At 44.8% G+C, this 23,356-nt stretch overlaps 1 protein-coding gene across 1 annotated transcript in view; it reads right to left on the reverse strand.

Moving 5' to 3' along the window:
- Window positions 1-23,356, reverse strand: part of LOC112107397 (phosphofurin acidic cluster sorting protein 2) — a 168,643-nt gene that overhangs the window by 48,088 nt on the left and 97,199 nt on the right. The window contains exons 9-17 of the mRNA XM_024201092.3: window positions 21,098-21,255; window positions 17,131-17,221; window positions 15,240-15,314; window positions 14,809-14,927; window positions 13,283-13,415; window positions 12,067-12,171; window positions 9,498-9,604; window positions 5,384-5,538; window positions 665-775 (exon numbers count right to left, since the gene is read on the reverse strand). Coding sequence (XP_024056860.1) covers window positions 665-775; window positions 5,384-5,538; window positions 9,498-9,604; window positions 12,067-12,171; window positions 13,283-13,415; window positions 14,809-14,927; window positions 15,240-15,314; window positions 17,131-17,221; window positions 21,098-21,255 — 1,054 coding nt within the window. The remainder of the gene's footprint in view (window positions 1-664; window positions 776-5,383; window positions 5,539-9,497; window positions 9,605-12,066; window positions 12,172-13,282; window positions 13,416-14,808; window positions 14,928-15,239; window positions 15,315-17,130; window positions 17,222-21,097; window positions 21,256-23,356) is intronic.

Here is a 23,356-nt window from a genome sequence, read left to right on the forward strand (position 1 = left end):
AAAAAAAGAAGAGCTCTGCATAAGGGCGAAAGCTCGTCTGTCTCACCAACAGAAGTCAGTCTAATAAAAGGTATTACCTCCCTCATCATGTGTCTCTAAAATAATTTAGATTACTCAAGACTACAGAGGATTTGAGGAACTCTTGAAAGACCTAAGAGCTAATATATGGAGATATATCTATCTCATAGAACTGGAAGGGACCTTGAAAGGTCATCAAGTCCAGTTCCCTGCCTTCACTAGCAGGACCAAGTACTGATTTTGCCCCAGATCCCTAAGTGGCCCCCTCAAGGATTGAACTTACAACCCTGGGTTTAGCAGGCCAATGCTGAAACCACTGAGCTACTGTGGGTAGTTGGCTAAAGTGATGGGGAAGACCTGTGGACAAAAAAACAACCAACCAAGATCTCGGGAAAAATACAGAAATCCTGAGAAAGGCACTGAATCTCCTGGAGCAGCAGTGGAAGACCACAAAGAATGACATTTAAGACTGCAAAAGAGTCAGCATCTTGAAAAAGCAATATGGAATTGGGGAGCTGGGGGAAGACAGTGAAATTCTCTAAACTCTTAGATTTGTAGCTCTTGCATTTATTTGCAATTTTCTAACATTACTAACTCATTCAAGTTGTTTGCTCCATGCACCCCAAAAATTAAAACAGGCTCTTACCAGTGGTCTGTGCTTCAAGTTTATTAAACAAATCTCTCCAGGCTAAGTCTTGGAAGAAGTTGTTGTACCTGTAATCTACAGAGCCTAGATACTTCGCCACTGGATGAGAACCTAAGAGGAGAGAAAAATAAGCCAGTTGCTCCAAATGCTGAACACACTGACAGTATTAGGCTTGGTCTACGCTAAACAGTTAGGCTGACCCAGCTACGTTGTGTAGGGGTTAGAAAAATCCACCTGAGTGAGGCTTGTAAGACCATCTAAATCCCCATGTAAGCAGCACTCTGCCAATGGAAGAATTCTCCCATCGACCTAGCTACCCACCTCTCGGGGAGGTGGGTTACCTGTGCCAATAGGAGAACCCCTCCCGTCGGCGTATGTAGTGTCTGCTGTGCCGCTGTAGCATTTCAAGTGTAGACAAGCCCTTAGTATAGAAAGAATTTAAGTTCAAAACAAAATTATCTAGATGCTCCATTAGGATGTTTTCAATTGCAACAAAGCACTTTAGGTCAAAGTTTTCAGACTTGTGTGTTTAAAGTTAGGATCTTAGACAAAAGTGGCCTGATTTTCAGGAGTGATGAGTATCTGCAGCTCGCACTGACTTCAACACAGAAGCACAGCCACACAGGTTTCTCCCCAGTTATGAACTTCCTGGCATTTTAGCTAATGATGCCCATCAGGCAGCCATTGTACAGAAACACTCATTCTTCAGTTGAAGAGAAATAAATAACCATACAGTGGAGATGCAAATTAGATTTCTAGAGCCAATCACAATGCAGACAGATCCCCACATAGAGTTGTTCCCTCAATAACCAAGCTGTGGTGATGCAAGTCTCTCTGCTCCAGTTGTGTAGTAAAATCCCTGCTGCTCAGATCAAACATTCTTAGTACAAGTATCAAAGGGGTAGCTGTGTTAGTCTGGATCTGTAAAAGCAGCAAAGAGTCCTGTGGCACCTTATAGACTAAGAGACGTATAGGAGCATGAGCTTTCGTGGGTGAATACCCACTTCAAGCATCCGAAGAAGTGGGTATTCACCCACGAAAGCTCATGCTCCTATACGTCTGTTAGTCTATACGGTGCCACAGGACTCTTTGCTATTCTTAGTACAGGAGCCAAACTGTTTTCCAGCATCAGAGACACTGCTTCAGTTTGACTCCCTTGAGCAGACCTAAACATTCTAAAGTGTAAACGAAAGCAAAAGTAAGAGACTGAAGAAAACAAGGACTGAGAAACTGCTGAGGAGAAATACACTTGTAAAATAGTGAGACCCTGTGACTCAGCTCTTCCATTGTAGCTCAACTCCTACTCCCGCTTTAGTCAAAGGGAATTTTGCAAATTACTTTAACAGCAGCATGTGCATCAGATCCTTCCTTCCACTCTGCAGGTCACCAGGGCTCTTGTCCTCAAAAGAGCTGTGACATACGGTCTGTGTTTGCATTCAGAGAAGACACCCTCTTCTCTAAATTCTGTTCTAACTCATATCACATCTGTTCCAAAACAGGGAGGGTGCAATTTAATTCAACCCAGAAAAACCTCAGGTTTTTTTCCTCTTAGGGGAAAAAAAGAAAGCAATGGAAAAAAAAAAATCAAGGTTTTATTAATGAGACATGTGAAACGTAAACAGAGTTGGCAAAGAAAAGCTTGCAGTTCTACCAGAGCACCCACACACTTGCTAAATGTGTCCCTAGACAACTAACTAGGTAGGCCTACTGCTCTTATCAGTCATTAAATACACACTTATCAGCGTATTTGCTTTTTCAGCTTTACTGAAAAGCTTTACTACATTCAGATTTGCATGGTCAGAGACAGGGTTGACTGACACAGAGCTGGCTGAGAAGGTGGTCAAGGCATTTAAAAACTACATTCTGGAGTTAGCAATTCTGACTCCTGAGGTGTCGGAAATCTTCCACCATTTTGAGATGGGCTTTCACGGCTTCCTCCAACACCAGATTAGTGATCGAAATCTGGATACTCAATTTTAAATGCTAGAGGAGGACAGAACTCAGGATTATGCCTTCCATCAGCCACATTCTAGCCTATGCTGTTCTGTATTCAATCAATATTTTCTGTATTTGGGATTAGTCATGTTGGTTAAGTAATGGAAAGGTTCCATAGCATCTCCAAATCTCTCGATTTTATCCTTGTGTGTTTCCAATTCTTTAAATAGCTACCCACATTTCCATTCGGACTGGGGCATTTGTGTCATGAGCCTATAATCTGCCAAAGTTCCCCCAAATTCACCTCCAATTGTAATGCCGCTCTGTAGTATCCCTTGTTGTGTAAAAAGCATACCATGTTTCCATCAGAACAAACTGTTCACAGGAAAAGGTCTCTTTCAACAGATTTCCCACATCAAAAACATTTTGAATTTCTCAAAACATCCCGTTTCGTCATTTTCAAAAACCTAAAATGTTCCAAGACTTTTCACTTTAGAAATGTAAGTTAATTTATAGTAAACAAATTCAAAAAAAGTTGAAATCAAAACAAGCTGTTTTGGCCAATCCAATAATTTTATTTTTTTTTCAGTTCATGAAAATATGAAATAGACTTTTTGGCCCAATTCAGGATGGGAATTTTTTTCAAAATCTCAAAAAATTGTATGGGACCAGAAAACTGTTTCCTACCTGGCTCTACTTAAATCAGAGATTCTCAACCTTTTTCTTTCTGAGGGGCCCCCCAACATGCTATACAAACTCCACGGCCCACCTATGCCACAACAACTGGTTTTCTGCATATAAAAGCCAGGGCCAGCGTTAGGGGGCAACAAGCAGGGCAATTGCCCGGGGCCTCATGCCACAGGGCTCCCCGTAAAGCTACATTGCTCAGGCTTCGGCTTCAGCCCCGGGTGGGAGGGTTCAGGGGCCTGAGCTTCAGACCCATATGGCAGGGCTTTCGCTTTCTGTCCTGGGCTCAGGTGAGTCTAACGCTGGCCTTTCTTGGCTGCCCCCCTGAAACCTGCTCGAGGCCCCCCAGGGGCCCTGGACTCCTGGTTGAGAACCACTGACTTAAATCATCACCACAGCCCTGCACCCCGAACTCCTCATTTCTGGCCCCACCCTGGAGCCTGCACCCCCGACCAGAACCCTCACCCCCTCCCGCATCCCAACCCCAATTCATGGCTTGACATACAATTTCTATTCCCGGATGTGGCCCTCGGGCCAAATAGTTTGCCCACCCCTGCTCTAGCAGGATCAGGCTCTTCTGCATTTATACACAAAAGTTTCAATCAATGGCACATTTGATCCCGATGAAAGATTTCTCTGTCCATTGAGATGAACACTAACTGTTCTATCTTGCTACTTTAACTTTTGACTGTGGTTAGATTTCCCTTGACAAGTATTATTTGATTTCATTACTTCAGCATATTCAATCACTTGACTTCTACCACCTCCTTTAGAATGCGGAGTCAGGTAAATTGATACGTTGATGTATGGTAGTCACTGACCACTTGTTTATAGCACAGATCAGTAGCTTTCACATTCGCTACATTTGAAATGGAAACAACCACTTATTGAATTCAAAACTAAGATTGAAAAAAATCTCACTAGTCACTTTTATATAGAGCTATGTTATCAGGTGCCCTGCCCGTTTCCCAGAAGCTCCTAAATTCTTGCAAACCCAACTCATAACTCCATCCTTGCTTATCCATCCAATGACATTTGATTCAAACCACTAGCCAAGCCCCTCTCTACAATCAGTCCACCCATTCCTCTTCTCCAGGCTTCTAGACAGTTCAAGAACATGTGTAATTGTTTCCCAATGAACATAACAAGAACCTTGATCTTCTCATCACTAACATTTTTGAAGTTTTTCATTCATAGTCTGAAAGTTTAGACCCTAGAAAAATTAGGCTGACTTCAAATGTGTTGTGATCACATCAGCCAGAATGACCTAGGAGTTGAAAGAATGAAGAGATACTCTCCTGAAAACTAAAGTTACACTGAGCTATTTTTTTCCTGCACTCAACTATATATGGGATTTTGCAGAAAAGCCTGGGTGAGCAGTGGGGATGGAAGAGGAGGGGTGGGGGAAGTCGTTAACATAGAGAGGAAGGAGGGAGATAGGAAGGTAAAAGGAACGGTCAAAATCCCCCTCCCCGCCCCCGTTAGTTTACCATTCAGCAATTTTAGAGCCCATTTAGTTTTTTTGTAGTTTCCTTCTCTTCCATTTAAAATGTGTAACAATAATTTAAAGGTGCTTCCTGTTAACTGAGTATTAACCATACTCTGAGTTCAACAGCCTCTTAGTTACTTTCTATGAACATCTTGAGCTGCAGTCTCAGAAATAAGAGTCCAGAATACAGTCATTAGTTCAAACACCACTTGCACCGTAGTAAATCATAGCAATTGTGCACAGGATTGTTGGCAGAACATTCACAAAAGTTCATTATACACTTAAGTTAAAAGTACACTGCAAGAGGATTAATATTGTAACATAGCTCTGTCTTGGGAGAGCTCATTTCAATCCATTGCATTTAATATGAATGATTAATGGCTGCTTCCCAACAACAGTTTAGGATTCAGCATCAGGAATGTAAAGATGAATGTGACAGGACCATAACAAATATTAAATACTATAGCAGTGAAATATTTGTCTCATTTAATGGCCAGCAAGAACGTGGCCTTTGGAACGCATCCTAACCAAGATTTCCCTGAAGGCAATTCCTGAGAGAGCGCATTTGATTTAAGCCATTAATCTGAAGAAAATATTGACTTATTTACCTAGTGGGATGATCAAAAATCTCATGTAGCTGAGCCAGTCCGGGGTTTTGTGAGACAGCTGTTCTACAAAGAGCCTCAACACAGCACTGAGGTAATTCTGGGCTCCGGCCACTGCAATTTTAATGGGGTTTGGAGGCTGAGAATTGCAGTTACAGCTAGACAAAAAAAAGAGGGAACATATTTATCATTTGCCTTCTAAATAACTATTTTAAAGTCAGTCAGAAAGACTGCTTGATATAGACAAATCTAGTTAATGGCTGCGTCACAGGAATGAGCTATTCTAGCATGTAGGACAATCATACACTGAGCAGCATCTTAAAACGTATTAATGAAATGTAACATTTGCTTCAGAAACATGGACTTTCAATTGTCCACCCCCCGACTTTTTCCAAGCTATGAAAACCTGTACTTGGGTTTTCCATGTAGGGTTCAATTATATTCAATCGTGTTGGGGGAAAATGACCACAAGGCACCCCCTGGCATGCACTGCTGCCTTTAGTGACTTTGGGGATGTCTGTACTGGAATAAAACACCCGCGCCTGGCCCATGTCAGCTGACTCAGGCTTGTGGGGCTCAGGGGGTGCAGAATTGCAATGCAGACATTTGGGCTCAGGTTGGAGCCTGGGCTCTGGGACGCCACTGTCCAGCCCCAGCCCAAATGTCTACACTGCAATTAGCCTCACTGCCAGTGTAAGCTGACATGGGACAGCCACAGGTGTTTTCTTGCAGAGTAGACAAGAAACTCTCACATTTTTACAAACTATTTAAAAAAATCTTCCCATCAGTCTCCTTCCCAAGACTTCTAAAGATTTCCTCACTGGGTATAAAGCCTAGAACCAGAAACTTGCTATATGCAACAAATTTCACTGAGAATGATGTAAAGTTGACTGTATGCAGAGAATAACCCACAAATATTCGGTCTTATCCCTGCACTCACATTGCTGAAGGGTAACAACTTCCCCTCACACTGCTAAAGTACTGGTGGCCGAAGTCTCAGACTGAAGCTAATCATCTGTGGCATAAAGAGTTCACTTGTTATACTGTGGCTGTGCAGGAGGCAAAGAAATGGTTCTTTGCTTCCATTATCACAAGCACAGGATCCCAGACACATTTATGTAGAGTTGTGGATAGCTTTGTTAATCCGAGTTGTCTGTGTGGTGACTGGTCTGATGTTCCTCTCAGACCAGATTAAGAGACAGGTACTACAAGTCTGCGCCTATGGCCTCTGCTTCTGGGGTCTGAGATTAAATATGACCGTGTAGATCAGAGGTGGGCAAACTATGGCACGCGGGACCGTCCTGCCCAGCCCTTGAGCTCCTGGCCGGGGAGGCTAGCCCCCGGCCCCTCCCCTACAGCCTCAGCTCACTGCGCCGCTGGCACAATGCTCTGGGTGGCGCGGCTGCGAGCTCCTGCTGGGCAGCGTGGCTGACTCCGGCCAGTAAGGGGGCGGGGAGTGGGGCGGAGATGGGGGTTGGATAGGCGTGGGAGTCCCAGGGAGCCCTGTCGGGGGCGGGGGTGTGGATAGGGGTTGCGGCAGTCAGGGGACAGGGACCGGGGGGGGTTGGATAGGGGTGGGGTCCTGGGAGGCTGGTTAGGGGCAGGGGGTCCTGGGAGGGGGTGGTTGGATGGATCGGAGGTTCCGAGGGGGACAGTCAGGGGGCAGATAGAGGACGGGGGCCAGGGCTGTTTGGGGAGGCACAGCCTTCCCTACCCGGCCCTCCATACAGTTTGGCAATGCTGATGTGGCCCTCGGGCCAAAAAGTTTGATCTACACCAAGAGTGGGCAATGTTGCTACCACTGTTATATAATTTCAACAAATCTTGTCCAAATTATGTCAAGTAAGATGTCTATGGAAAGGCTATGATTATGCTATTTGTATGCATGTATCATTTTTGTATTTGAAGTTATGAGCATTGGCTCTATACCTGTATTTCAAATGTTTGCTCCTAGGGTAATGCCCACAAGGTATTTAGCTTGCACATCTTGATGGAACTATTCAAATTAAGTGGCTCATCAAGGAACACTTAACTCACAATGGACCATTGGAGATGCCGATCTACACTTAATGAATGGACTTTCCTGTGAATGTTCCATCTGGAATATAGGTAATGGCTTCTGCTGTGACTAAGGGCACGTCTTCACTGGCAACGTTAAAGCCCTGCCATGGCAGCACTTTAACGTGGCTTGTGTAGTCGCGGCAGAAAACCCACCTCCACGAGAGGAATAGCTCCCAGCACTGGTGCACTGTCTACACTGGCACTTTACAGCGCTGAAACTTGCAGTGCTCGGGGTGTGTTTTTTCACACTTCTGAGCGAGAAAATTGCAGCGTTGTAAAGTGCCAGTGTAGACAAGCCCTAAGCGAAATCATGCATGGACATGTGACTTGCCCATGTGACTCCAAACACCATCTTGTTCTCTGTGATTTTCCACTAGCTGTGCAAGGGCTTTGTTTGAAACAATGGATTTCCCTCCACAAGGTAGAAGCTATAAAAGGCCCTGGAAACATCTCCATTTTGCTTCTTTCCTGCTCGAACCTCTGAACTATGAACTTATACTACTGGAAGCATTCTAACCAAGGAATTGAGGATCTTCCAATGATTTGGAAGCAACCAGAGACTCTACTTGAGCCAGCAGTTTATTCCCTCACTGCTACAAGCCTGAACCAAGAACTTTGCATTTATTGTATGTATTTGATTCTTTTAACCAATTTTAACTCTCACCTCTCTTTCTTTTTATAAATAAACCTTTAGATTTTAGATACTAAAGGATTGGCAACAGTGTGATTATTGGGTAAGATCTGAGTTGTATATTGACCTGGGTGTAGGGCTGGTCCTTTCGGATTAGAAGAACTTTTTGTTTGATGAAACTGATTTTAAAAAACCACTCATCTTTAAGTCTAGTGTCTGAGTGTTGAATCCAGGACTGGAATACCTAAGGAAACTGCTTTTCTGACTTCTTGTTAGCCAATGTGGTGAAACAAGAAGTTTACTTTTGTTGCTGGTTTGGTATATCTTATGGGAGAATAACCACCAGTTTTTTTTGGGGGGGGAGAAGGGGGGTGCCCTATTTCTCAGCAGTTTGTCCTGAATTTGGTATTCCAGAAGCTCAAGCAGGCAGTCTCTCTCTGTGTTCAGAGAGAGAAGGGCCTGGCTGCAGGGAGGTCAAGCAGGTATCTGGAGTGGAGCAGGGCTGGGGAAAGGCCAAGGGAGCCGGGGAGCTCCGGCTAGGAAAGCCCCAGGTTGCAGGCCTGGTAAGGCCTATTAGGTACTGGATTACAGGGGGCAGCCCACGGGTAGCCAGAGGCAGCAGGTCCAAACCCCTTTGCCTGTGATGAGTGGCTTATACTGCAGTCTGCCCCAGTGAACGGGGGCTAGATAGAGGCAGTAGTCAAGACTGAGGTGAAGTGGGGATAATGGGTGGGGGTTCCCCTGGGAGGGGGAGACCCAGAACTGTGGGGGTACTGCCAGGGGGAAGCACCCAGTTAAAGGCGCACCGGGGTCCTGAGAGGGACACGGGGGCCAAGCGGTAGTGGGACACCGGGCTGCAGAGGGCGCTCCAATGGCTGGAGAGCTAATTCCCGGAGATGACCAGCAGGAGGCTCCGCAGGGGTGAGTCCACACTGTTACACGGGGGTTTGAAGATAAAGCTCAGGTGTAAGTTGTGACCTACAAAACCCAAACAGCCTGGGTCCTAGCTATCTGTCCCCCTTCCCATCAGAACACCACAGCTGGGATCAGTGGAGATACTTCTACAGAACCCCTCAGTATAAGATTTCTGGCAATGCATAATTCCCGCGGTCCCCTAGGTTCTGGGAATTGCTTCCCCTTCTTGATCCAAAATAGCCTGTGTCTTTTCACCTTTAGGGCATGCTGCAAAGACCATCAGCTTGCTAGGGCGTTAGGGAATGGATGAGATTTAGGTGGTGGGGTGTAGTTCTTGACTACATCAATTACTAGAGGGAAAACTCATTTCACTTTTGTGGTGTGTAGCTCTCTAGTCTGCCCTGTGAACATATGGTTATTTTACGTCATTAGATTGTCTGGAGCTGGGGAACAGACATCTTATTGTACTTAAATTTAAATAATTTAACACTAAATAAAATGTGAACTTACTATCTCTGTATCCTGGAGACAATCGTACTGAAAGCCGCCTGCACATCAGCAGAAGAGCACGTACAGACCACAGGGAGGGTATGTTTTTGCAAGACATCGGAGAGAAACTGGGAAGACAACAAAACGTGTTACGAAGCACTGCCAAAAGGACTTGATTTTACCCAAACTTTTAGTCAGAAACACACATACAGGTAAATTTGTCCTGCTGGGGTATTTTCAGACATAGCTGTTTCCAGCTCCTGGAATTACTGGCTGCACTCCATGCTACAGTTTTCTATGACACCTCTTCCAGAAGTAAAAGCTTAAAGAGGAGCCCTTCTAAGGTATGTCCACACTGCAATCAGAAGCATGACTGTAGCTGGGGTAGATATACCCACAGTAGCTTTAAATCTAGCTAGCATGGCTAAAAATAGCAGTGAAGATGCTGTGGCAGCAACCCAGTGTGCTAGCAACACAAGTATGTACCCAGGTTCCAGGCTGGGACATACTGCCAGGGACTGCGCCACCAAGTCTTCACTGCTATTTTTGGCCATGCTAGCTAGATTAAAGCTAGTCTGTCAGAGCTGCAATCACACTTTCGAATGCAGCATAGGCATACCCTAAGAGTTACATGTGTGTCTTATTGGCTGGCATGGTGACAACTCTCCCAGGATGTACCACTTCTGGTACCAAGGTGTCACACACATCGCACCAGATGTTTGATTACAGCTTCTGGAGAGCAGAATCATGGTGGGATTCCAGCAAGTGGAACACCAGAGCAGGTGGCTCACTACTGACCCCCTCCCCTCCGCACCCCCTTTTCTTTTTTAAACAGTTCACTCCAGGGTTTCCTGCAGAGAACACAAGCTGATTTGTTTTTCTTGCTACAGAAGCATAGCCAGAGTAGCCTCTCTCCCCTGCTCCCCACAAAGGCTGCTATTGATTAAAACAAGAGCTGCTGCAGACTAAACCATTGCAATTACCATTCCAGAAACAATCTAAAAGGGATGAGGAGTAGGCAAGTGGGACATCCCCCCCTTCTTACACCTTAAAACCCAAGGAAACCAGCTACGGGACTCTTCTGACCCGTACCCTGACGCCCACACAGCACATTTTCCTTGACAGTGACAGACTCCAACTCCAGCAGAACTATCTGCTGCTTCCAACTCCTAAGGAAACACTACAGTTAGTGTCTCCCCTCCATCCCCCCATTCAAAGCCTTAATTACAACCTCATGTTTCCCTCACTTAGCCTGGGCACACGTCAGCTCCACTGGCTAATGCTGAGACTGTCTGTTTACTACCAAGTTCTTCACCCCACTCTCCATCTGCCCCCCAGGCCTCATGCCTGGAGGAAGTGGATGGGGTGAGCCAATCTGATCCACACAAAGCGCGGAGCACCACGGGGGAAGTCTTGTGGCCAAACAGCACCACTCCACTCACCTGCTGCCAAGCTGCTTTTAGATTCCCTTAAACCTGATTCTGCAGAAAGCAGGAGTGGTCTAAAAAAATCACACAGATCAACAATTTCACCTGCAGTAAGGCTAGCAAGCCCATGATCCTCGTACCACCATTCTCCATACTGGACCATAATAAGTGTTATAGAGAAGGTCTATGAATTATAATATCAGGCACTTTCCACACTTTTTTCTGTTTTGTTTTTTAAACATGCCTAGTTTGGTGGGAAAGGAGTGTAACTTGATCTGAAAAAGGCAAACAAGCCTTATCTCCCTGATGAAAAAATAAAGCACTAGCACCAAAATAAGAGCGCAATGGTAGTGTTTACATATTCCACTTTGGGGATATTAAGGTGCAAGGTACAATTAGCAAATGAACGTGCATGCAAGGAATGGGTGATACTTTAAGGTTCCCACAGGAATGTTATTTTTTGCATCTGTTACCTGTGCACAAAATTCTTAGCCCTAGCACTGAATTAGTTAATCCTTCCCTGCATTTATTTCACTTTTAAGATGACAAAGTATCTGAATGCCCCACTCCTTCTCTCCTTGCCCCGCTCCTCACTTCTACTGGGCACACTCCCTGCCTCTCTCAGCACTGCCCTCCTATGCTAGTTCTGTAGCATCCAAAGATTTGGTCCTTTGCTCCTCCACTCCATTACAGGGCCAGGAGAGTCCCTGTGCATATGTACTCCTGGGCATCCCTTTCCTCCCACCCCCAGTCCAAGTACCCCATTTCAATGCATTTTATGAAGTTCTCCTTTCAAGTGTAATGGAGAGAAAAAAACTGTTCAGCCATTTCCAATGAGCAAGGAAAAAATGTATCTGATTAACCCAGGAGAATGCCACCTTAAGTGGAAGGGGGTGTGTTTAGGGAAGGCTCATGTTAAGAACCGCCTTGAAGTGTAATAATTCTCTGTGAAAATAAGATCCCTAGGCCCATGACTCACCTGCAGCCACAACTCCCAAATGCTATTAGACCCATTTACTAGATAGCAAAATATGAACCTTAGAGGTTGCTTCGCTCTTCCTTTTATGTAAGCTAAAAATCCTATCCGCCCTGCCCTGTAGAGAGAGCAACAGGAATTGCCTGCAGGGAAACCTAGGGCTCATCATCCATTCTCCTGCACTTACCTGGCCTTGCCAGTCCGAAGTATTGACAAGAATAATATTTTCTGGTAGCTGGTCATCAGAAATCAGGATGTGATTCAACTGATCGTATACAGTTTTCCTTGGAATCTGTGAATACAAAAAACCCCAAACAGATAATGGAACAGTGGGACAAACTGGCCACAGATCTGAACCAGCAGCATTATTTTTGTGAAGCTCTCTGAGATGCCCTGTATGAAAGATACAAATAAGACTATGTTCTATTTCACCACTTCCAAGAGCCCTGTATTTTACAGAAGCTGGGAGCTCAACCGCATGATGAGGCAGAGACCCAGTAACGTTTCCAAAGCACATATTCCACAAACTACTGAAGTAGCTGGGACTTGTTTTGTCAGTGATTCCATGATGATAAAAGGACACACAACAATAAAGTCGCTTTATATTAACCAATATCAACTACAGTGACTGCTGGGGGGCTGGATTTTCAAAATAACAGGCAGCAAATTTTTTTTCTGGGTCCAATATTACCAAATTCTGTGGCTAATGAAAGTCCCAGGATGCAGAGTAGGGACTTTGCTAGAAACACCACTTTGGGTATGTCTACATTGCAAAACAACCTGCGGCAGTAAATCTCAGAGCCCCAGTCAATTGGCTCTGGCTTGCAGGGCTTGCACAATATGGCTAAAAACAGTAGTGCGGCCATTCCCACTTGAGCTCGAGCCTGGGCACTGGAACGCAGCGAAGGGGGTGAGGTCTCCGAGCCCAGGCTCCAGCCCAAGAGGAAATGTCTATACTGCTCTTTTTAGCCCTTTAACGGGAGACTGGGTCAGCTGACCCATATTCTGAAGACTTGCTGTGGCTTTTTTTATTTCCCCCCTTGCGCTATGGACATTGGATCACCTTAGGGAGCCCCTCTGTTTCAGACTAGGCATTTCCTGGGGATAGTCTTAAGAGATCACCTTTTCTTTCTTTTTTGCTGCCATTTGCCCCACAGTCTTTTTCAGTCTCATCCTAGTTGATATAAAGCAACACACTAACCAAAAGCAGCGAGAAGAGACAGAAAATGGGATATCAGCTGAGAAAAAAAACTCAGCCCATCATGTAGAGGTGGAGCCATGCATAAGAAAAGTTACATCCCTGGCCTTCAGAGGGGAGAGGGCTGGTGGAACAGGAGCCACAGGGGATGTTTTGGGGAAGGATGCACAGCGGAAGGCTGTGAAGGGGGTGGAGCTCATCTCACCTGCAGGTGGTGCCTGGTGTCTGGAGAGCGCTCATTGTCCAGGCTGTTCGCCCTCTCATTCTGTGGCCTCGCTGGCTGCCTTTCCTTCAGTGAAGTGCTTCTGCCACGGCGACCAGTTTGCTTCCCTTCTGGCCTGCTAAATTGTAACGGTTACATAGTCACCATTCACTCAGGGCCACAGAGAAGCTGTTTGCCAGAAGGGTTATCCTGAGCTGCAGCAAAGGGATTCTGCATAGTGTGCTCAGGTCAGAGACCTGCCAACAGCCCAAGAAGCCTCCTGCCCCTCCATAGCTCACACTTATGAACCTGCCCCCCAGAAGAATGTCTAGCACTTTGCTTGAGAGACTAATCAGAAACACTCACTGAAGGTAGCCCTGAAATCCAAGCTACTCTAACCCCAGTGACTTTGCCCTGTTGGACAAACAAGGCTGTTAGATCACTTCAATTGTTTAATAAATCATTTATATATAAACTTTGTCTGGTGTGTGAGGTTAGTATTGGTGAAAGTCTTTGGATTACCAGCCCTGGGGCCTAAGGTCCCAGCCATTACAGTACAGGAAGCAGCAATGGAAACATTCTCCCCTTTGCCCTGCCAACACACATCACCCACCATGGAGGGCCCATCACCTCTAGTGGGGAGAGATCAGATTCTCCATGGCTTATTCAGTTCTTGGCCTCTTTTCTAAGAATGCCTACAAGGGAGCCAATTACTGCCTATCAGTTTTAATTTATCAAGGGGATTTTTCAAACTAACCCGCAAAATTAACCACATTCCATCATCAAATAATATCAATTAAAGGACCATGTCCTCCCCAAGAAATTGTCTCATGAAGCAAATGACATCTGTCCGCTAGGAACTGGAGTGAGATCCAGCACCTTACTACCCATAGACCAAACGGCTGTCACCACTACAAGCCAATAAGAACTAGTAAGTGACTGTGTCTACCTCCAAGAGCAATTCATAAGGAACATCTGATCTTTCAGCTTGATGGTCATGTTGTCAGAAGAGACTAATGATTTTGGCTGTCCACCTTTACCTCCACTCTGAAAGGGACCTGGTTTTCAGAACATGATTCAGTTCAATATTCCACACAACCTGCAGTCCCTCCACTCCTTCCATCCCAGGCATCCGGCAGGATGGAGTCAGTCCCTGAGAACTGCACCTTCCAGCTTCTACCACCTCCACACCCACCTTGACGTGCCCTCAAGGAGCCAAGTCCCAGCCAGCTACCATCCTAGCTGAGGAAGCATGGAAGGGAGACCATCAACACCAATCCTGCAGACATAGCCTCTGCTGAGGAAATGAGACCCTTGTTCCAGGGGCTGAACACTGCTCTACCTCACAGGACTGAGAAGGCACTCAGATACTATGTAGTGGGTGTCAGATAAGTGCCAAAGAGAGCTAACTACCCTTGCTGCATAAACTGAGGTGGTGCACTATATAAAAGATGAAGCGCTTCCATACCGTCTTAGCCAGTTCCTATAGCAGATGCGATGCCTGCTGCTATTGCTGCTTAGGGTGTTACCTGGTGGAAGGAATAATGAGAGACTCTGTCTTGGTGATTTTTCCACTTGGTGGGAGCTTCTCAATGAACACATCCAGTGTGGAGAGTTCTGCTTCCTGGGAGTCTTGCTGGCTAGGCTCCTACAAACACAATAGTGACGTGAAAAGCCATAGAAATCCTCTACTCTCCCTGGCTCTAGCAGATACAAACCACGTTCTGCCCACATCAACTACTCACAACAAAAACTTTCGTGGTGTGATAAGATCGCTAGGAACAGACATAAACTGAACCCCCAGCCAGACCACCTTAAGGAGTTAGCTAGAGACTGATCTGCAAGGCTACGTCCCTTTGGGCTTTGCCATGATGATATATACAAAGCCCACCCAGTGTATGACGGACAGCGAACACTGAAACTACTGGATGAATGTTCCCAAATGAGTTTTTAAACTTACGTAAGACACAGTGTCAGAGATACTGTCGCCTGGATGTTTGCTTCCAAGGCTCGTCGTCTTTTCAGGCACTTCTACCTGTTTGACAAGAGAAAGCAGTCAAAGCATGGCACACTAGAGCAGTGGTTCTCAACCGGAGGCTGTGAGCAGGTTTCAGGGGGTCTGCTAGGCAGGGCTGAAGCCCAAGCAACTTAGCTTTGTGGGGCTCTGGGCAACTGCCCTGCTTTCTACCCCCTAACACCGGCCCTTGCTCTTCTATGCAGAACACCAGTTGTTGTGGCACGGATGGACTGTGGAGTTTTTGCCCCATTAATTCATTTGGGATTTTGTTGGAGGGCATCAGAAAGAAAAGGTTGAGAACCCCTGTACTAGAGCACACAATGCCCCCTACAGATGTGCACTTTATACCTCATTGTTTCCAAGCCAGATTTCACAACGGAGGGCTGCTGGGCAGTATTCACAGGAGGTTTAGGCGGTCACTACCTTGCCAGTCCCAGGCTAACATATGCAGAACCTGAACTGCCCTCAGGTCTTCAATTTAAACAATGAAATGTTTCACTAAAAACATCTGTCAATTAGGAAGCCATAACAGAAGATGGCCTGGCAAGCTGTTGTCAGGGAAAGCCCCTTTCCACAGAGATCCCAACCCACACAAGGACTCCAGCAGTGGTTTTGATACTGATTGTGGTTAAACATTAACTGATACTGAGGGTGCAACAGCACACAGTAGCCTGCCTCCAACACCCCTGCTCCATAGGCTCCACTGGCTTCCTTAATGGACAGGGGCTGATTCTTCCAGAGACAGAGTCACACATGAGTTAAAAACATGCATGGTTCACAGGGATGCTGCTGCTTGGGAGACCGAGGCAGGTGCTGGGGGCAGACTGTTGGCTCCATCAAGACATTTTTTATGGAGCCCCTTGCCAAAGGAAAGCAGACAGAGTCCAAGCCTGACTGTTCACATCAAAACCCAAGACGCCATCTGCACAATAGCACCTTTCCCCAGAAACAGTTTCTTTAAAGCATCACACCCCTCTCCGCCCATCCTGGAACCATGCCAAGGCAGACACACTACCACCTCTTAGTTCAGTATGAAGGGTTCTAGGTACCGAATCCCAACACCAACTAAAACTACTCCTGCTTGCGAACAAAGCCCTGGATCAGATATACTAGAGAGCACCTCTGAGTCCTGTCCTGACTACAGAGGTCATATGGAACTGTGGTGCATTTGGGATGGCATCCAACCCTTCCCATATATAAGTCAGGTGCCCCACAAGCAGGCATAGGTGGGGTGTGGCTGCCCCGATGGGCACTGCTATCTGAATGTTTTAAACACAGATACATGCATGTAATGCTCAAGCAGTCAAGGTTCCTACAGGAAACATTTGCTACTCCGGTTCTTATGTGGAATTTAATGTAGAATTGTTTAGTAAACCTTTTAACAGCGTAAATAACAGGCAAAACATGCAATCTAAGTTACTGCCACAGGTAACTCAAACTTCTGCAACTCTGCTTTTTAAATCTACCCAGGCTCTCTTAACATTGGATTCATGTCTCACTCACCAGCTATGCGGAATTAGATACAAAGAAAGAGGCTGGTATCGGCATGAATTACAACACAGCTGGTGCTTGGGGCGGCAGATTGAACGAGGCGGCATTCCGCCCAATCCTAGGGCTGCACGGCCGCTTTTTTTTTTTTTTTGTTCTTCTCCCGCCCCCCCGCAGGGGGCGGCGGCGCGGCGGGCCCCGCCCCCCCGCCCCCCCGCCCCGGCCGCGCTGCAGGTTTTGTTTTTTTTTTTGCTTTGCTGTTCTGCTTGGGGCAGCCAAAAAGCCAGAGCCGGCCCTGAGCGAGGTCATTCTGCCAATAAATAACCCTTTGGAAACAGTGACTTACAGGACTTGATGGCTCTCTTTGGCTTCTGATGCTGTGGATGCTACCAATTTCTGTCTGAGAGCTGGAGTGTGACAGGCCTTCAAAATACGGTCTAAGACAAGACAGACAGAAGATATAGTTATCTGCCGGGAAAGAAACCAATGGTCGCTGCTCCCACACTCCTAACCTGAAATCAGACAGATATCCAGAGGGTCTTAATTGCCCCCCCATTAGTTCATCGGGGATTTGTTAGCAGCTGCCATTTGTGTCGGTGGGAGAACGGAAAGTAGAGTTCGATGGTTCGAGCACGGAAACGGGAGTCAGGAGACCTGGGATCCTGATTCTAGCTCTGCTAGTGACTGACTATACAACCACGGGCCAGTAAGGGTACCACTCTGTAAAAGCGGAGCTCTTGCGTACCTACCTCAGAGGACTGGTCTCAGGATTAATTCAGATTTGTAAACTATGTGGAATGAAAAAGTCAGCTCTACTCTCTCCGTCCTCCCTGCACTTCATCCTCATTTCTTTCAACTCCCCCTCGCATCCCCCAGCTCTTCGACTTCTAACCCACCCATGTCCATGACTTCTGTACCACTCAGTCCTCCCTTCGCCTGCTGATTCCGTTGCCAATTCCCTCCACTCCCACTGTCTCTCTCTTCCGCTGCAAAATCTGCCCCTGCAACCTGGATCATACCCAAAATCTGCTTCCCCAATCCTGCTCCTGCACCTCTGAACCCCTCTGGAGAAAGCCCTGCAGACACATAGGTGTCCCTCAACCTGAAATTTCATAGATGTTAAGGCCAGAAGGGACCACCATGGCAGGGTGGATGGATTTAAGTCACCACTTTTCATCATGATTTACATCAGCACGTAGAAAATCTTAATTTATTTTTTTCTGTTTGTACTTTTTAGTTATTTTCCCAAGGAAAAGTTCATTCTCACTGGTTGGTATAACCATTAGAACTTGCTGATTGGATTCATATACTCTTTACACTAGATTTGGTACTTTTTGCTAACCCGGAGGCTGCACTATAATTATACAGATTTAGCCCATCATACAGCTTTACACTTATTCAGATACTTAATTTCTACATCTTTTAATGCTACAGAATGGTAAATGATGTATTTCTGATTTACTAAATCAACTTTTAAGTCATGATTAGTGTCAAGCTACACTTGGATAAAAATTGGAATTCAACTAAAAATGCACAAAACCAACTTTTTAATAAGTTGAAAAGGACCCTCAAATTCCCTTGCAACCCTTATTGTTGAAATCTAATTAAAGCTACACAATGAAGAACACTAGATGACTGATGATTTAACTGTAAACATGAAACTACAAGTATTTCTGCTCAACTGAAACCCAGTGTAAGTAAAGTGAAAGCCTTTCTACACAAACTGGAAGTACTGTACTGACCTTAGGAAAAAAGTATATGCCAGCATTCACACTATTATAAAGACTGATTATATACATACTTAACTCAGTACTTGACACTGTGCCATATTTATAAAGGCTGACCCAAAAAGCTAGAGATGTCCCCTGACTCTCTATAAAAAAGCAGCTTTTAACTCATTAAAGTCTATGAGAAGTAACTGATTCAGCATTTAAATTATTTTAATAGATGATAGAGAAAAGGTGGGTAAGGTAATATCTTTTATTGGACCAACTTCTGGTGGCGAAAGAGAGAAGTTTTTGAGCCAGATTATAGTAACTTCAGGCCTTAAAGTGACTTGTCAAATTGAAATGAAATTTTAATAGATTTTTATCCTCTTAGCACTGTGATCATCTAGTTCAACCTTCTATATAACAGGCCATAGAGCTTCATGCTGTGAGATCTGCATCAAACCCCATAACTTGTGGCTGAGCTAGACTGTATACCTTTTAGAGAGACATCCAGTTTTGATTTAACTTAAAATGATTGCCAAGTGGTATAGTAAATTCTCAATCTGTTCTGATAGTTAAATCAGCCTAAATTTTAAAAATCTGCACCCTATTTTCAGTTTGAATTTATGTAGCTTATCTTCCAGCCAATGGCTCTTGTCATGCCTGTGTCTTATAGGTTAAAGAACCATCTATTATCAGATCTTCTTCCCACACAGATACTTGGTTTAACAAAGAAGGTTAAGTGGTTACTTGATCATAATCTATAATAGTCTCTCATTTTAGAGATGTTTTCCATTCTGCAAATCATTTAGTTTTATAAACCCTCCAATTTTCCAACCTTCTTGTAAAATGTGGACACCAGAATAGACGCAGGCTTCCAGAAACAGTTTCCTTAATGCTGCATGAAGAGGTAATAGTATCACCTTCCTACTCCTATTCGATATTCCCTTGTTTATATCCAAATGCGGAGTTAGCCCTTTTAACCCCAGCACCAATCAACTGAACACGAGCTTTCAATGTACCCACCATTACCTGCAAGCCCTTTGCAGAATCATTCCTTGCTGTAAAGAATGGGGGACTAAATTAGGTATATCCTATATTTTTAGTTTGCAGATGTAAGGCCTTGCATTTGACCACATGAAAATGGATATCTGACTTTGCCCAGTTTACCAAGTGGTCTATGTCCCTCTACAAGCAACCTGTCCTAGTAATTTACTTGCCACCAATCTGTGTCATCACCTGCAAACTATCAGCAATAGACTTTACATTTTCTTCCAGTTCATTTGCAAAATACTGAATAGCATTGACCAGGAACAGATTCTCAGCCCTTCTAGTTGATTATTCCCCAATTACATTTTGCAACGTATCAGCTAGCTGGCATTTAATCCATTTAACACAGATCACATTGACTCACTGCTGTGCTAGCTTTTCATCATCAGAACGTTAAATGATAATAGGTTCTCTCCTCTGTCAGGCCTGGCATACTCATTGCAAAACACTTCTCCTTGCACTCATTTCCTGCCTTTGATTCCCCAATGAAACCATCCCTCCCACACAAGGTCTTGCCACCATTTTCAAAGACACAGCTTTACAAGATCTCCCTTGGCTTCCCTTCTCCCTGCCTCTGCAGCTTTCAACAACCTATCATTCTCCCCAATCCCATGACTCCTTGTCCGCTCTCTCCCCCAAACCCTTCCACTCACCTCAACACAATCCCCACCTGACTACTACTTTCCCTTCCATTTGCTGTCTTCTTGCCTAGCTTGCTCCCCTCAAAATCCAGGCATGTCCCAATCAACTCCATCAGCAAAGTGCCCTTCTTGACTTCAATTGCCTCTCCAGCCACTGCCCCCATCTCCTTTCTCCTCTAAATTCATTGAGAGTGCCCTTGACAACCACTGCTTCAAGTTCCTCTCCTCCAACTCCACCCTTGGTCCAGTTTCCACCTTTTCCACTCCACTGAAGCCATCTCACAATGGCATCTAACAACTTTCCCATAATTTACCCTCCTCCTCCTGGACCTACCATACACTCCCTCACAGCCTGGCCTCTCTCGGCTTTCAATCGCTGCTGGTTCTGGTCTGATGACTCCATATGGTGCATTCTTCTCCCATCCTCTCTTCCTCTTCCCCAGCAGGGGGATGTGTGCATATAGTTTTTAGTTCCACTTACTGCCAATGGGCACTTTACACCTCCATCTGTCTGACATAGGCATCAAATAGCACCCTCCTCTGTTCTGTCTGCAATGCATAAGACCAGGCAGCACACTTAAGACGTGGTGAGAGCAGGGCTAATGGGGTAAGATGTAAACTCTTGCCAGCATGTGCAAATCTTTCATGCTATGGTTAAAATACATACCGTGACCCATTGCCAGGTCAAGGAGAAAAGGAAAGTAGGAGTGGAATAAATGAAACATGTAATTATAAATGGTGTAAGAGTGGATTAGTTTTCAATTCCCCCCCCCTCCAAAAAAAATATTTCCAAACTCTGGAAATGGAGGCTGTAAAGCACTTTAGCAGCCAAGCACTGTTTTGTTTCTCAACCAGTTAAATTTACCTATGGCTTCTTCGAGCCCATACCGACCCCAGAGCCCAATTCTCTTACTTTAACTTTGGTTTTGGAGTGCTGAGGACACTGTCGTCATCTTCCATTTCAGGGCCACTGTCACTGGGGTTGTCTATATCCAATGTATCGTACAGAAGGTCCAAGTCTTCCTCCACTTCTGGCACATGTTCTGCTGGGTCCTGCTCTGAATCCAGAACCTAAGCACAAGACACGTGAATACAACCAGGCAGCACAGAAATGATTAGGGGACAGATCCATCCCAAGTCATCTCAGCACACACAGCGACTGTTGTACAATAGGCTGGTATTTCTGGCAGCCCCCAAAAGTCAGGTGAGTCTCAGAACACGTCACTGTGGGGTCACTCTGTGTGAGAGTTCCATTTATAAAGAGTTAATAGATGTTTAAGCCTTTTACAGACATGAGCTGTGCATATTATAGATGATTTATAAGCACATCAGTAAAAGGTGTTGTAGATGTTATAAGCAACCTATTCACCTATCAGACAAAGAATCTTTAACTAGTTATTAAAATATTTAATGATCATTTAACAGCCCTTTTATAAATGGAACTTTAGAGTGTGAGCCAATTATAAATATTCTACCAAGAGTACAAAAAGTACATAATATTCCACCTTGTATTCTCCCCAGGTCACCTAACCTTGAACGGACTCTCCAACTCCTTCTGACTTATTTCATTGTATTATCTGCAAGCGATTAAAAGAATAAAAGATTATATCCAGATGGGATTTCCCTCATTAGCAAACTGAAGGTTAACAAGAATCTAGTAGAAAGTCCATAAACCAAAGCTTCCATCAGTTTCCTCGCATGTGAGAGACTGACAAGAACAAAACATCTATAGTTAGAAAAGGATCTTGAGATGGGTGCTGTCTGGTGCCAATCCTAAAGCCAGCACTAGAGAGTGGTCTCTCCTGAACAGCAGCAGTGCAGCTGGCCCAGATCTCAGCTATTATATTATTCCTCAAAAAGAACAGGAATACTTGTGGCACCTTAGAGACTAACAAATTTATTTGAGCATAAGCTTTCGTGGGCTACAGCCCACTTCATCAGATGCATAGAATGGAACATATATATACATACAGAAAACATGAAAAGGTGGAAGTTGCCATACCAACTCTAAGAGGCTAATTAAGATGAGCTATTATCAGCAGGAGAAAAAAGTATCCTACACCTTCTTGTCAACTGTCCGAAATGGGCCATCTTGATTATCATTACAAAATTTTTTTTTCTCCTGCTAATAATAGCTCATCTTAATTAATTAGCCTCTTAGAGTTGGTATGGCAACTTCCACCTTTTCATGTTCTCTGTATGTATATATATGTTCCATTCTATGTATCTGATGAAGTGGGCTGTAGCCCACGAAAGCATATGCTCAAATAAATTTGTTAGACTCTAAGGTGCCACAAGTACTCCTGTTCTTTTTGCGGATACAGACTAACACGGCTGCTACTCTGAAACCTATACTATTCCTGCGGAGTTGCTTTTCCTTAGTAGGAATAGGAATGAAAGGTGGGGGAGGGGTAAATTAGGGCATTCCACCCATGGAAGAACAGTCTATTTTGCAGGTATTGCATCTCCCACAAACAGGTGGCCTCCTACAGAGAGTGGGTTCTGTATGGAGGCCAACATGGCTGGAGTGAGAGTCTATGGAACAGTACTTTACAGATGGAAGGATTACATAAGGACTGGATATCAAGGAAACAGTGATTTTGATAGGGACGTTTACTTGGTGCCATGAGACATGGGGAACCCAACAACTTGGGGCACCAGGGGGGTCAAGCTATGTTTGGAAGAATAAAGTACCAAGGTGGAATGAGTTGCTTTCAGCTGAATCGTGTGGCTAGTTACTTTCCTGTGGGACCATTTACCTACCTCATTGGGACCATGGTGGTTGTGTTTGGTGTATTTCATATGGATGGGGCAGTCCAAATTGTGTGAACTGTCAGGCTGCATTTGCATCTGATGCTTTTTTAAAATTTTCTTTAAATTTTCTTTGTATGTCTCTTTGTCGTCTTTTTTCATCTTTCACTGGATGGGGATTTTTTGTTTGTCTGTTTCCTCTGCATATTTTGCTAAGCTTTTATAATAAGTGTGATAAGAACATAAACTGTGATCTAACTTAATGGGCAATGAACACTACACTACTAGTCTTTGAAAGGGTCACGTATGATTGCAAACCAGTCTGCAAGCAAGAGGGTGCTCAAGTGTCTTTTAAATCTTTGACAAAACTGCACCCAGAAAATCTTGATGGCTTTTTGAAATTAGCGCTGAACCTGCCCTG

The sequence above is a fragment of the Terrapene carolina genome, unplaced genomic scaffold, assembly GCF_002925995.2.
Source record: "Terrapene carolina triunguis isolate 2854851 unplaced genomic scaffold, T_m_triunguis-2.0 Scaffold210, whole genome shotgun sequence".
In the NCBI taxonomy this organism is placed as follows: Eukaryota; Metazoa; Chordata; order Testudines; family Emydidae; genus Terrapene; species Terrapene triunguis.